The sequence below is a fragment of the Myotis nattereri genome, assembly GCF_964212035.1.
Source record: "Myotis nattereri genome assembly, chromosome: 4".
Taxonomy (NCBI): domain Eukaryota; kingdom Metazoa; phylum Chordata; class Mammalia; order Chiroptera; family Vespertilionidae; genus Myotis; species Myotis nattereri.
In genome coordinates, this window is record NC_138079.1 from 94816015 (window position 1) to 94830454 (window position 14440).

Here is a 14440-nt window from a genome sequence, read left to right on the forward strand (position 1 = left end):
TGGTGCTTTTAAATAACTTTCCAAGTGATTCTCTGTGCAGCCAGGAATGAGAGCTACTTGGGTGTAAGGAAACATTGGATGGTATTTTGCAATAACAGATGTTGTCAGCTTGGAGCTACGTACATTTAGGAAAATCTCTTCACCTCTCCTCCTGTGTCCTCATGATAAAAGCCATCCATGATTGTTATCACCACTTGCAATACCTCATCTCTTGGGGACTTAGAATCAGAAAGAGATAATGGGCCCTAGCTGGTTTGGCACAGTGGATAGAGCTTCGGCCTGCAGACTGAAGGGCCCTGGGTTTGATTCCGGTCAAGGGCAATGTACCAGTGTGTGTGTGGGGGCGTGTGCAGGAGGTGACTGATTGATGTTTCTCTCTCATTGATGTTTCTGACTATCCTTCTCCCTTCCTCTCTGTAAAAAATCAATAAAATATATTAAAAGAAAAAAGAGATAATGGGTGTGGGTGCCCTTTATAGCCTTTGTGGAATGAGTAAGTGAAATGAAAGTTGGAATTAGACTCTATTAAATATCGGATTTTGATACCCATGGAGTCAGGTCTGACCCTGAGCACCCAGTCAGGCCCTGGAACATTCTAGAACATTAGAGTGAGACCTTATGTGGGACTGAAGCACAGAGTTGAGAGCAGACACCCAGAATCCCACACCTCCCTGCCTCCCTCGCTTTGTGTTTAAAACAGTTTGTTCTGTGTTCTGCAGAGCAGCAAGCATGGGGAAAACTGCTTTTGCTTCAGAACCAAAGTGGGTGTCTGAAATCTGTTCCTCTCCCCCGGCTTCACGCTGCCGAGGAGGCTGGTGCCAGAGGTGGTCAGAGGCTGCGCTACAGAATCCGAAAAGGACAGGCCGAGTGGTGGCAGGAGGTTAAGTGCAGGAGGGACAGCCTCTGCTATCCATGCAGGGAGCAGGAAGAACGGTCAGGGCCCTGAAAGAAAGGGCCATTTGGCATATCAGCTGCCAGGCCCTGGGAATGTGGCCAGATTCCCCCATCACCTCCTGCCAATCCATAAAACCACCTTAGAAAAATCCAATGCTAAACGTGAGGCTCTTCAGTGCCTCGCTGTGCAATTGTGTGTTGCAAATAACTCTTGAGTCCATCCCTCTGAGGGGATTACAATGCCTTTGGTCCACAATGGGTTTTGAAGTTTGTTGCAGATGTCAGAGGAAATGAAAGTGGTATAAGGTAACCGCATGAGGCCCATGAAGGACACAAGTGATGGTTTCTCTCCAAAGCATTATTCATCACTGTGAGGAAAGACAGTTCCTTCTTCTCTTCACACAGCTTCCTGTGCTCAGGGAGAGTGGGCTGGTTTGCAGGGGGAATGTAAGAGCAGCATGCCAGTGGATCTGGAGATACCAGTTTCTGAAATAGGATAAGGATCCCCTTGGGTTTCTGGGGTGTCTCTGTGGTCTAGAGGGCAGAGCACATGGAGAGGAACCCCAAGCTGTTGGGGTCCTCATAGATAGAAGAGCCCGTTACTTCTACCAGCTCATCCCATCCTCACAGCAACCCCATGCGGACTTGAACTGAGGTTTGATAGACCAGAGCCCATGCTATTTCAACTACAAGGTTTGACTGGTGAGCATGCAGGGGTAGGCTAGAGAGTCTAAATTTAACGTGATAGGTCTGGGAGGCCATAGGTGACTGGCTATAGAGCAGAGAAGGAGATTGGTTAAAGCATCAGGCAGCCATGAAGAGGGTGAGTTATTGAGATTCTCAAGTTCAGAGTGTGAATTACCGCCTTAGTGGAGGGGGTAGCATGAGCCCCTGATGTGAGACACTGAGATTCCTGGCCTATGGGGAAATAACAGTGACTTACTAGTACCTTTGTTGGTCATTTGATATGTGGTGGGTACTGTACTGGAAGTTTCTATACAGCTCAATGAGAAAATGCTATCATTGCCAACAGCGTGGCGCAGGGGTGAAAAGCTTGGAATCTTGAAGGCAGATAAACCTGATTCACTGCCTGTGTAACCATGGAAAAGTCACTCTATCCTTAATCTATTTCTTCATTTCTAAAATGGGGATAATACCAGTTTAGGAAGTTGGTTGGGGGGGGGGTGGGATTAAAGGATAATCTCATCAAAAAAAGTGTTGTTAGCCACATGACTGTCATATATAGTAAGCACTTCTGTCATGTTAGCTGGTGTAAATATTACCATTGCCATACCCATTGTACAGATGTGCAAACTGAGGCTTGGAAAGGTTAAGTGAGTTTTCCCAAGGACACACAATTAGCAATGGTACATGGGTAGTCTGACCCCAGAAGTTACGCTGCTATTCCTCCAGGGAGAAGATCTTAGTGAGGATCACAAGAGAGTAACAGGAGAGATTGAACTTGGATTAAAGTAAGGCAAGACAGGAGGGTGGGGATGGCACAAGGCAATGGCTTCGCACATACTCTTCCCCAGGTGGCCTGTGCCAAGCTCTTGGCCAGTGAACTGCTATCCTTATAATTATCTTTCTCCTTCGTAACGTTCCCAATGCAGCCGTGTCCTCCTCTCTATGTGGAGAACCAGATAAAACTGCATTTGCATACAAGTCTGCCTTGTGCACAAAGCTGCTCATGGGTACACTGGTCATGTCTAGCTCATAGTACATGGAGTAAGGGTGTTGGAGCATCCCACATACCCTCAGCTCCTACATGTAACATGTTTGACCTTCACCTCCACCAATACCAATTATTCCAAGGAAGTTTGTGTATGTGGGTTGTCTCAGAGACTTTTTAAAAAAATATATATTTTATTTATTTTTTACAGAGAGGAAGCGAGAGGGATAGAGAGTTAGAAACATTGATGAGAGAGAAACATCGATCAGCTGCCTCCTGCACACCCCTTACTGGGGATGCGCCCGCAACCAAGGTACATGCCCTTAACCGGAATCGAACCTGGGACCCTTCAGTCTGCAGGCCGAAGCTCTATCTACTGAGCCAAACCGGTTAGGGCTAGAGACTTTTTTTAAAAACTAGGTTTCAGCTGTGCCCTTAGCATATGTCCTCCTGAGAACTTCCTTAGTTCCTTGTGTGCTCAGTGCAAGGAGATGCTGGTCCCATTGCCTTTTGCGGTCATACTATAACTGGTGACTGGCTTCCTCAGAGGCATCTTTGCTCCTTATTACATTTCTTTTGTAATTAAGTTTGGAACTTTTCAGTCCCATTCCAAGAGGCACGTGACAGCACATAACGTTGATGACTATAACTGCCTTCTGACTTCACTTCTGTGCTTTCTGCTGTGGGTGGGTTCTGTATATTGTTGCCTTTTTTGGGTATTTAATTGAGGTTCTATGGATACCTGTTGGGGCTTCTAGGGCTCCTATATCTCATTATAAATAAAGGACACCCTAAATGTATTTCGGGTGTTTAATGGAGAAGGGGTTCCTCATGATAGTAGGGTGACGATGTTGAAAGGTTTTAGTTTTTGGACATGACATTCAAGAGCCATACGAAGCACAACCTCAGATGCTGAATTCTTCCCTTTCAGTTTATGTTTAAATCAAGGACATTTTCCTTAGGCTTCATTCGCACATTCACCCACTCACGCATTTCCTCACCCTCCATTACCTGATGTGTCATGTGCCAAGCCTTCTGCCAGGTGCTGGGGACGGAGAGATGAGGACAGCAGAATCTCTGCCCTTCAGTAGTCCACAGTCCTGTTGAGGGCGATTTTAAATGATTAATCCATCCAAGAATATTGGAATTCTCCAAAAGCTACTGTAGGGAAAAAGATAACGACCCAAAGTCTTTAAACCTGTTTCCCATTTTAATTGACTTAATTTGGTAAAATTCATAGAACTGTAATGTTGGAAGGGGCGCAGAAGGCATTTATTCCTGTTTTTTTTTCTTCTTCTCTTTCTTCAAGCCACACTGCACTCAAAGTATCCCCCTAACCCCTGCATTTTGGAAAAGGGGAGTATTTCGAAGAACTATAGCTTTTGGCCCATTCAGATAAAACTTCCTGTTCAGTGAGAGCCCACAGCAAAAATTATGCAGACTTGTTCAGAATTAAGATACACAGCTACAAAGTATTGTTCTGAAAGATATGAATGGAGTTGTTCACTCTTAAGACACACACACACACACACACACACACACACACAATGGAGTTCCCATTCCCATATTCGTACTTCCAAGTTTGTGGGAATACACGTGGTAGACACAGCATGCAGAATGAAAACGCACATGGCTGTGGTACAACGAGGACCCTTTGAGAATTCTCTTAGTTCCCAGGAAGAAATACATCTCAGCGTTGGTCAAATCCCGATTTGTTACAACACAGAGACATACCTTGCTTCATTGGCATTTTTGCACCGCGGGTTAAGCTGATCTTCAGTGACCCCAAGAAGGCTGTGGTTTGTGTTGCAAAGGGTGCTGGACGTGGAATCAGAGCCTGAGTTTGGATGCTCACTGGCTGCGACCAGTTTGGGCCCATTTCCCCTGCTAACAATAGACCACCCTCTGAGGGTCCTCATGCAGCTTTGGTGAGTTAAGGGGTGTGAAGGTAATTTGTAAATTGTACAACTGTATGTATCAGCTGCCTGTTCCAAATGGAAACTTGTTCTTGGGATTAGACCATAGACTTGGGGAGGTGTTTGGGCTATTAGAAGCCCCTCAACCCATCGCAAGTCACCACCCCACTTTCAGTATAAGAGCCCCCAGCAGCTCCACCCTGTGCTCCGAATAAGGCGTAAGCCTCTGAACACAACCCCTGAGGCCATATGTGATGGGGGTTCTTGCCAAGCTCTTCAACATCATCTCATCCCCTCTGTTTCACAAACCATAATGCATTTATCTGTAGTTCCTGGCATAGTCAAGATGTATTCTCGGGGCTCCTCTGACTCTAATATCCACCCGTTTGCCCTTTTCCACACCTGGTTCTCCTTCAACATTCTCTCATGCTCCTCTCAGCCCCCAGTTTATGGAAGTGGCTCTTTCTCAAATTCCCAGCAGATCTATGAAGACGGAGGCAATGTCTGTGCCTGCCGCATATATCATTTCTCCAAGCTGTTTCTGCACAGTTAGGTGCTCACCAAATATTTGTTGATTGAGCAGATAGATGCCCACCCAGCATTTATTATCCTCTATATTACACAGGAGTCTAGATTTCAAGGGACAGAAATTCTGCCGAAACCGGTTTGGCTCAGTGGATAGAGCTTCGGCCTGCGGACTGAGAGGTCCCAGGTTCGATTCCGGTCAAGGGCATGTACCTGGGTTGCGGGCATATCCCCAGTGGGGGATGTGCAGGAGGCAGCTGATCGATGATTCTCTCTCATCGATGTTTCTAACTCTCTATCTCTCTCCCTTCCTCTCTGTAAAAAATCAATAAAATATATTTTTTTAAAAAAAGGGACAGAAATTCTACTACAATTGGCTCAGGTGAACATGGGAACCTGTTGGCTTATAAACCAACAGGTCCAGAGTCAATGGCTACGGGCACGGCAGGCTGCAGGTGGTCTAAGTGTCATCAGGAATCTGTCTCTATTTACTGATGTTGTTTTGTCTCTGATGGCTTCATTTCCCAGCCATGAGCCTGGGGGCCAGAGAGAGTTCATTCTGTTGGAAACATATGGACTCAAAGGGGCGAGGTGGATGGGATGAACTAGAGGAAAATGAGGAGAATAGATGATGAGATGACAGAAGTAACAGATGTTCCTCAGTGTATCAGGGCGTGGGCTCCAACTCCAGGACTTCTCTCCTCTTTGTATTTTCAGTATCTCTTCCAGGGTGGGGTGTACAGTAGGTGCTCAGGAATGTTTGCGAATGAATAGATATGTGATTTATTTCCCCTCACTTCTAGGAAGGAGCTTCTGTTAGCCTATAAAGACAGATGGTGCTGTATAAACTGCCTTCTGCCTCATCTTGTTTTTCTTTTTTTTACCTGTTGGCAGGATCCGACGTCTACCTTCTTCCAATTTGGAGCGTCCATCCAGCAACAAGCCGTGGTCATGATGAAGATCATGCAGGATTATGACTGGCATGTCTTCTCCCTGGTGACCACCATCTACCCCGGCTACAGGGACTTCATCAGCTTCATTAAGACCACCGTGGACAACAGCTTTGTGGGCTGGGACATGCAGAACGTGATCACCCTGGACACCTCCTTTGACGATGCCAAGACGCAAGTCCAGCTAAAGAAGATCCACTCTTCTGTCATCTTGCTCTACTGCTCCAAAGATGAGGCCGTCCTCATTCTGAGCGAGGCCCGCTCCCTGGGTCTCACCGGGTATGATTTCTTCTGGATTGTCCCCAGCTTGGTCTCTGGGAACACAGAACTCATCCCCAAAGAGTTTCCATCGGGACTCATCTCAGTCTCCTATGATGACTGGGACTACAGCCTGCAGGAGAGAGTAAGGGACGGCCTGGGCATCCTGACCACTGCCGCGTCTTCCATGTTGGACAGTTTTTCCTACATCCCGGAGGCCAAGGCCAGCTGCTACGGGCAGACGGAGAAGCTGGAGGCCCCGCTGCACACCCTGCACCAGTAAGAGGCGGCGCTTTGCTTTTTCTCTCTCTGCTTGGGATCAGAGTTGTGTTTTTGTTGCTGTTGTTTGTTTGTTTAAATACTAAGAGCAATACGTACTCATTGCTGAAAATGTGCACTGAAAATCAGGAGTGTTGTGTTTGTGCGTATGGGATTATTTTGTTTGATTCTGCACTTCTCTCCCCTCTTCCTCTCTTCTCCTCTCCTTTTGTTTTTAAGTAACTTCTTATATTGTTTCCTGAAACTTAATTTTTTTACTTAACAATATCCCATGAAAACTTACAGTTGAGATCTATCTATCCATCCATCCATCAATTCTCTATCTATAGATATATTTCAAATATGTATGTGCATATATGTAGATATATGTGTGTACATACATATGTATGAATATATAGATATGTGTATATGTAGATATACACTTATAAACATACACATATGAAAACCTACATTCTTTGTAACTTACTCATTTCATTCTTCAATAGGAATATACCATGATTTATTTATCCAGCCTTCATAATGATAGAAATTTGGGTTCTTTTAGATTTTTTTTCATTAGAAACTAAACTCCAGTGCTAATCATCCTACATGTCTCTTTATGCACATGTACAAGTATTTCTCTAGGGTGGATTCCGAGAAGCAGAACTTGGGGGTCACAGAGCATGTGCATTTTAAAATTTAAGTATCTACTGCCAGATTGTCCTACAAAGTAGCTATATCAATTTATATTCACACCAGCCATTTGTGAAATCACTTCACTTCCCACATCCTCACCAACATGCTAACATTTGGAAAACTGCCCACAGTGGTGCTCCTAGTCCTTGGCTGAGTATGTAGCTGAATTTCTCCCCTTCTTATGTCCTACATATTTCTATAGGGCATTGGAAATCTTGGCAAACACGCTTTCAAAGCTGCATTATATTCCATCCCATGGATGTATCATAATTTATATAATGACTCCCATTTTGGTAGACATTTAAATTAGAAGGTATGTTTGGGAGAAGTATCATCGTTCGTTGTGGCCCATCATTATGACTCAGCTGTTAAGATGTAGAAGGATCACACTCGTACACCCGTCTTGCATGCTTTTGCCTTCTGTTTGCTGATTTAATCCGTGTTCAACCCTCAGATAACGAGCCGCGTGGCACCGTGATTAAGGGACTGGACTCTGGACTCAGATTTGTCAGGGTTCAAATCTTGTGCCAACCACTTTCTATATGACTTGGACGATCATTTTACTTTTCTGGGCCTCAGTTTGTTGAGGAGCGATGATACCAGCACTGACTTTCTAGGCAGCGGTTCTGAACTTCATTATGCATGAGAACCACTAGGAGAGCTGGTTCAATCAGCTTGCTGGGCCCCACGCTCTGAGCTCATTGAGAAGTTCTGGGTGGATCCTAAGACTTTGTAATTCTAACAAGTGCCTGGGTGATGCGGGTGCTGCTGGTCTGGGGGTCATGCATCAAGAACCAACGTGCTAGGTGTTTTGTGAGGATGAAATGAGGCGATGCATGAAAAGTGCTGCTTAGCACAGTGCCCAGCACCTAGTAATGACTGAGTGACTGTCAGAGTGATCAGTCAAGTTTTTCTGGTCACCAGAAATGAGGGTCAGCAGACTAGTTTGGTTGATTATTAGCAGAGTGACGCCTCTCTCTAAAATGGTTCTGGAAGGTTTTAGGACTTTGAATCTGCTCCAGTTCAGGGATTATCTCTGGGCTGGGGCTGGAGGTGTGTGTATGTTTGCACGTGTGCATATATGTACGTGTGTGTGTGTGTGTGTAATCGGTGCATAAAATAGACACAATCCTGAACAACTCTTGAATTAGGAAATCATGGCCCTTTGAAATTTTCCCTTTTCCCCTCCACCCCTCTCTTTAACGATCTTGTTTCTACATTGCCACTTCCAGCATTTTAAATAATTGTTCAAATAGCAGGAAGGAACTGGGGGCAATCTGTAGGACACACAGGCGCCTCTCACAGAGGCAGGATTGCTGCCAGCCCAGAGACAAGCGCTGGGCTGATGATCCTCACTCTTCATTACAAGAAGTGCCCTGCAGCTGGGATATTCAGAAATGTATAATTTCAATGGCAACACAACTCAATTTTAGGGCAATTGAAATATAATATATACAGGAAAAGGAATTTGAGAAGGATCATTGGCAAGGCATTCAGATCTCTTTCCAGTGACCACCCTGAATTCCATTCCTAAAACAGTCCTCCTGCTGTGAAGGCTGTCGTGCTATTTCCAGGAGTCGTGCTTTTGAGGGAGGCAATTTCGGAGCTGATGTTTCAGCCCCAGAGGAGGAATGCGTCAGGTGTGGTAGGTTATCATCTGCTGCCTGGTGTTTAATGAAACTTTTCTCCATTTATGGAGCGTGGTGGTGCTCACTGAGTGTGTGGGGCTGGAATCCGGCACAAGCAAGGCCCTGATCACATTTCCTCATTATCACAGTGCTCCTAAGCATGCCTGGGAGAGTGGCTCTTTCCAAGGCAAGGCGAGCACTAGGGGCTTGAGAAAGCCCAACGAAGGCGGCTGGTAAGAAAAGGATTAAGGGGACTGTATCTTTCCATCCTCCAGAAATCACCCCTCCCACCCAATGGACCCTGTGCTAGGCCTGGTGTAACCTTGCCCCTCAGAGAATGTACAATCTGATGAGGCAGGAGAGATTTGTCTGAAGACAAACTCAGATAACAAGAACTCTCTCTTTCTCTCTCTCTTTCTCTCTCTCTCAGAAAGAATACTATGGGAAAGTATGGAGTCCAATAAAATGCCCACCCTAGTACTTACCACAGAGAACAAAGGTTAACACGTTATATGTGTCTCACAGTTTTAAAAGAAATAAGACATTACTGATAAGGTAGAAATCTTGATCATACCTCTGTCCAGTCCTGCTTCTCTCCCTTCCTCTCCACGGGAGGGGAAACACTACAATAAACATCATGTCATTCAAATCCATGCACATTTGTTGTTGAAATATGTGCAACTTTTGACCCCATTTAGTTCTTTCTTAGGTACCAAATGGTATCTAAAGTGTTAGAATTTTCTTTACCTCAACCTTATGGTTTCAAGATTGATCTGTGCAGACACATAGAATTCAACATATTCCTCTCAGTTGCTGTTTTGTATTCTGTTGTAGAAGTTACTTAAGCGTCTGTGATTTAATCACGCCTGTTGGATGGACATTTGTTTGCTGGATGGCTGAAGGCAGAGAACAGAGGTAGACCCATCACTTGTTCAGTGGAGCCCAGGACTCTAGAGTTAGGGGTTCTCATGCCAGTCTTTAAAAGTTACATTTCAACTGGATTAAAACGTCTTCCTTGGTAAAGCATCTAGTGAAGAAATAGCTCTCACTACCCCCACTGTGTGGGGGTGGGGGACGCAACTGGCTTCAGAAGAGCGTCAGGTGCAGCCACACCTGATGGTTTCACGCTGCGTTACTGAGAGGCTCTGGGTCCCACTCCGACTGGTGAGCACATCTCGGGGCTAGTGGTGATGCCTCTTGGTGGTCCTCATGGGTATTATTCGTAATCGTCTGCACAGAGCTGGTGTAGTTAGGCTATGGCAACAGTGACTGATAGCTTATGATGCTGGACCGGTACGAAGGAGGGCTTGCTCTGGGTGACGTGTTGATCTGACTGTGGACCTGTTTCCATTTCTGGGATTCCAGAATAAAAAGAGTAGGGGCAAGGCAAGGGGGAAATAGTCTTTAGGTTGAACATTCCTGGTTTTACAGAAGGCACTCTGAAAAGAGCAGTCAGCATTTTCCAAAGTTCAAAAATAGCTCAGCCATGTTATGTAACCTCCTCCTCGCTACTGCAAAGTTATTAAACATCTGTTCTTTCGCCAAGCACAGAGTTTTCGCTCCCAGCGCTGGGAAGGTAAACCAGGACCTGTTTTGCTGGGGTGGGACATAGGCTGTTCTGTCCAGTTCTATCCCAAGATCTGTCCAGTTCACTGGTGGATGGGGCTCCCTGGGAGGCACTGTGGCCTCGTGATTAAGGGTGTGGGCACTGGAGCCAGCTTGCCTGGTTTGAATCTCTGATCAGAACTCTTCTGTTCTAAGACTTTGGGCAAGTTACCTAATTCCTCCAGGTCTGCTCCCTCAGGTGAAACACAGGGGTAAGAAAAGTATTTACGTCTTAGCCCACAGCCTGGCATATGGAAAGCAGTCTGTACATGGTTACTGTAATAGATAAAATATATGTGCATGTATTCATGTGTTCTTCATTGGAGGGAACACATGTTACACTTACTGAGGAGGAGATCACAGAGGGATAGCTAGATGAATTTTTAAATTTTTTTTTAAAATATATTTTATTGATTTTTTTACAGAGAGAAAGGGAGAGAGATAGAGAGTTAGAAACATCGATGAGAGAGAAACATCGATCAGCTGCCTCCTGCACATCTCTTACTGGGGATGTGCCCACAACCCAGGTACATGCCCTTGACCGGAATCGAACCTGGGACCTTTCAGTCCGCAGGCCGACACTCTATCCACTGAGCCAAACCGGTTTCGGCGAATTTTTTTGATTTTTTAAAAAATATTTTTATTGATTTTGAGAGGAAGGGAGAGAGAGAGAAATATCAGTGATGAGAATCATTGATGGGCTTCCCCTTGCACACCCCCTACTGGGGATCGAGCCTGTAACCCTGGCATGTACACTTGACAGGAATGGAACCCAGGACCCTTCAGTCCACAGGCTGACGCTCTATCCACTGAGCCAAACCAGCTAGGGCGGTAGATGCATTTCAGATCTAAATCCTCTTGCCAAGGGATTACCTTGAGAGGAATCTGGCCAGGGCGAAGAAGAGCAGTGTGGCATAGAGAAATTCATGGGCTGGGTACTATCACAGAACTGGTTTTGAATTGGCCACATACTGACCAAGTGTAAGTTACTAGCCACTCTGAACCCAGGTTTTTATCTAAAATGTGTGCGTGTGTGTGTGTTATAGTCATCTGTTCTTATTAGAGCAGAATTAAATGAAAGTCTCTATGTACAACACTTCTCATTGAGCCTGGCTGGTGGTACGCATTTCACAACTGTCATTACTGCCTTCTTATTATTTTATGATAATGATGATAATCATCATCATCATTATTATTACTTTAACTGATACTGTTACACTGCGAGCTATGTACAGGCAAGAATGTGAGAAATGGAGGTGTATTCCAGTCTCATTTTTTAACAACTGAATTGCAACTATATGTCCTCTGGCTCTGATGTTAGTCGAGGGAGTAGGAAATGGAGAAGTTACGGCATAGCAAGCCAAATAGAAGTGCTCAAGTAGATCTATGGCCCAAACACGTAAGAAAAGAACATCTTCTCCTGGGAGTATTATGCATTAGTATTGAGGGAAAGTTATTTGGCCTTAACTGATGACACCTGGCATGACCACTTACATGTTTTACATTAACCTCTTGATTTATGCAGGCAGGCCTCTGCTTTAAGAAGCAACAACCTTGTAAATTATTACCCAACTGATAGGAAAGGAATGGAAGGTATATAAGTGAGAGTGAGTTTACTTCATATCCAAGTTACACTGATGCTTTTTTCAGCCTTTGTTTCTAAAATAGTTGTAGGAAAAGTTTCTGATTTAATGACCCACGAAGAGACCGCACTGGCCTGGTTGGCATATTTTTATTTGACAACGAGAATGATCACCGTTGGTTCCTTTTTGATGCCAAGAGAAGAGCCTGATCAATTGATTCTCTGAGCTTGACCGGAGTTAAAACAGGGTGAATGTGATAACTTTTTGCAAATATTTGTCTGTTGGACCACCATATGCTCCACAAACATTTCTGGCAATGACACCAGGCACCCAGGAGACCAAGCCATCCTGTGGGTCTGTGCTATAAAACTGATTGGGTCTCTGGACTCAGGAACAGGGACAGGCTGAGCCTCCAAGAAATATGTAGTGAGAGAAGCCAGGGCATGTGCCATGCTGAGACCTGAAAGCATGTTCCATGGCACTCTGTGACTTAGTGGGATGTGAGTTTGGACAGTGCTGTGCTCAAAGCCTCTCCTTATCTGGGTTGTCCTGGGCAAGCTACTTCCCTGATTAAAGCCTTCATTTCCTTGATTAAAAACAGAGATAATTCTAACCATAGAGGGTTATGGCAACATTTAAATGCACGCAGTGCACTTAGCCTAACACCTAGGATGTAGTTGGCACCCTACAGAGGTTAATTCTGCTTCTCTGGACCAGATGCATAGCTTGAGCTGGGCCCCTCGTGTGTCCTGCTGGACCCATGAGAAGTGGGCTGTGCCCCCTGGGTGTTCAGCCTGAGAGCTAAGTCAACAGCCTCTCGTCGGCGTCATCTCGGTGTGTGGCATCTCTCCTGGAACACAGCCTCTCCTTCTTGGCTGGGAGTCAAAAGCACCGTATGCCAGCCCTGCAATGCAAGTCAATCATTTCCAGCTGGCATCCAGTGAATAGCTTGACAAATGGTAGAAACCTGATGCTGGCAACTTGAAAGGACTGAAATTGGCCGTGCCTTCACCTTGAGGGAACGGTGGCTTAGGTTGGTTTGGGGTCATACAGAAAATGTAAGTATTGTTCGAATTTGCCTTAGTCCCGGTGCAAGTCTGGAGGTGGAGGCCAGCCTGCCTAACAGACAGATGTATTGATCTATTTCCTTCAGGGCTCTGGGGAAAATTTTCATTTTGAAACTTGTTAATTTGGTGACACATACTAATAATTTGTTGCAACTCTCTTCTGGGAAAAGATAAAGCAAAGGAAAGTATCCTTTTCATTACTCTGGTACCTGCTGGTCGGGAGTATACTGGGGCCAGAGGGTGTTCATGTGTAAGCACCGGGCCAGTTGGGAGACTATGACATAGTCTAGGGCAGTGGTCAGCAAACCTTGGCTCGCGAGCCACATGCGGCTTTTTGGCCCCGTGTCATGGGCCACGAAGTTTCAATTGCACTGTACGTGCGCTCCCGCACGTGGTATTTTGTGGAAGAGCCACACTCAAGGGGCCAGTTTGCCAACCACTGTTCTAGGGGAGAGAAGATGGTGACTTGGGAGGAGTGGGTAGGCTCAATGCATGTTTTGGAGGTACAACTAACAAGACTTTTTAGATGACTATGAGACGATACAAGAGATATGTGATGATAATTTTTCACTCGTACAGTTGAATAGATGGTGGTGCCTTTTACAAAACCGGTGAAGAAACAAATCGGGGGGAGTAAACACACGTTTGAGACATCCATGTGGAGCTCTCAAGTAGGCAATTGGAGGGAAGAGTCTGAGGTTAGACGGAAAATACAGTACACACGTTTTGAGCTTATGGGTGGCAGTTACAGCCTGAGGATTGGGTGAGATCACGTAGGGAAGAATGAAGAATCAGAGGAGGGGCCAGGTTCAAACCATGATGAGTTTCACATTGATTAGTAAATGATACCAGAGGGGGAGGAGAATACTGGGGGGGGGGCGGGGAGGAGTTGTGAATTTCAGCTCCCTTTCCCCCCATGGAGACTTCCTAGCCCAGTCTTTATTTTGTTGTGGAGCCAGATCGATGTCTGTGCAGTGTCTGCTATATGCTAGACATTGTGATGGTACTATGGACCTTCCAAAGCTCTATAATCCATGGCCAGTGCTAACCTACCTGGGTTTAGTGCAACCTCGTTGTAAAGTAAAATGTATCATAGGATGAACTACCGGGAAAATAGAGTAGGAATCCTCTGAGTCAAAGGGAGCCAATACCATATTGGGCTGGAGCTGTGACATAGGTGGTGAGCCAAGCTTTGGATCTTAGAGATGGTGACACCTTAGGGAGGTGACACCTCAGGAAGGAGAAAACCTCTACTTTTTGTTTCATTTTTGACATGTCTGGGAAACATCTGCTGTCACACAAAACAATGAAGTTAAAGATTTCTCTCCATCACAAGGGAGGAGCATGGGGCCCAGTGTGAGGGGCCAGTGCTCAGAGCTGGTTCCTTT

At 45.4% G+C, this 14440-nt stretch overlaps 1 protein-coding gene across 2 annotated transcripts in view; it reads left to right on the forward strand.

Moving 5' to 3' along the window:
• Positions 1-14440, forward strand: part of GRIN2A (glutamate ionotropic receptor NMDA type subunit 2A) — a 371825-nt gene that overhangs the window by 209901 nt on the left and 147484 nt on the right. For both annotated transcript variants that reach the window (XM_081089521.1, XM_081089522.1), the window contains one exon: positions 5902-6494. In XM_081089521.1, coding sequence (XP_080945647.1) covers positions 5902-6494 — 593 coding nt within the window. The remainder of the gene's footprint in view (positions 1-5901; positions 6495-14440) is intronic.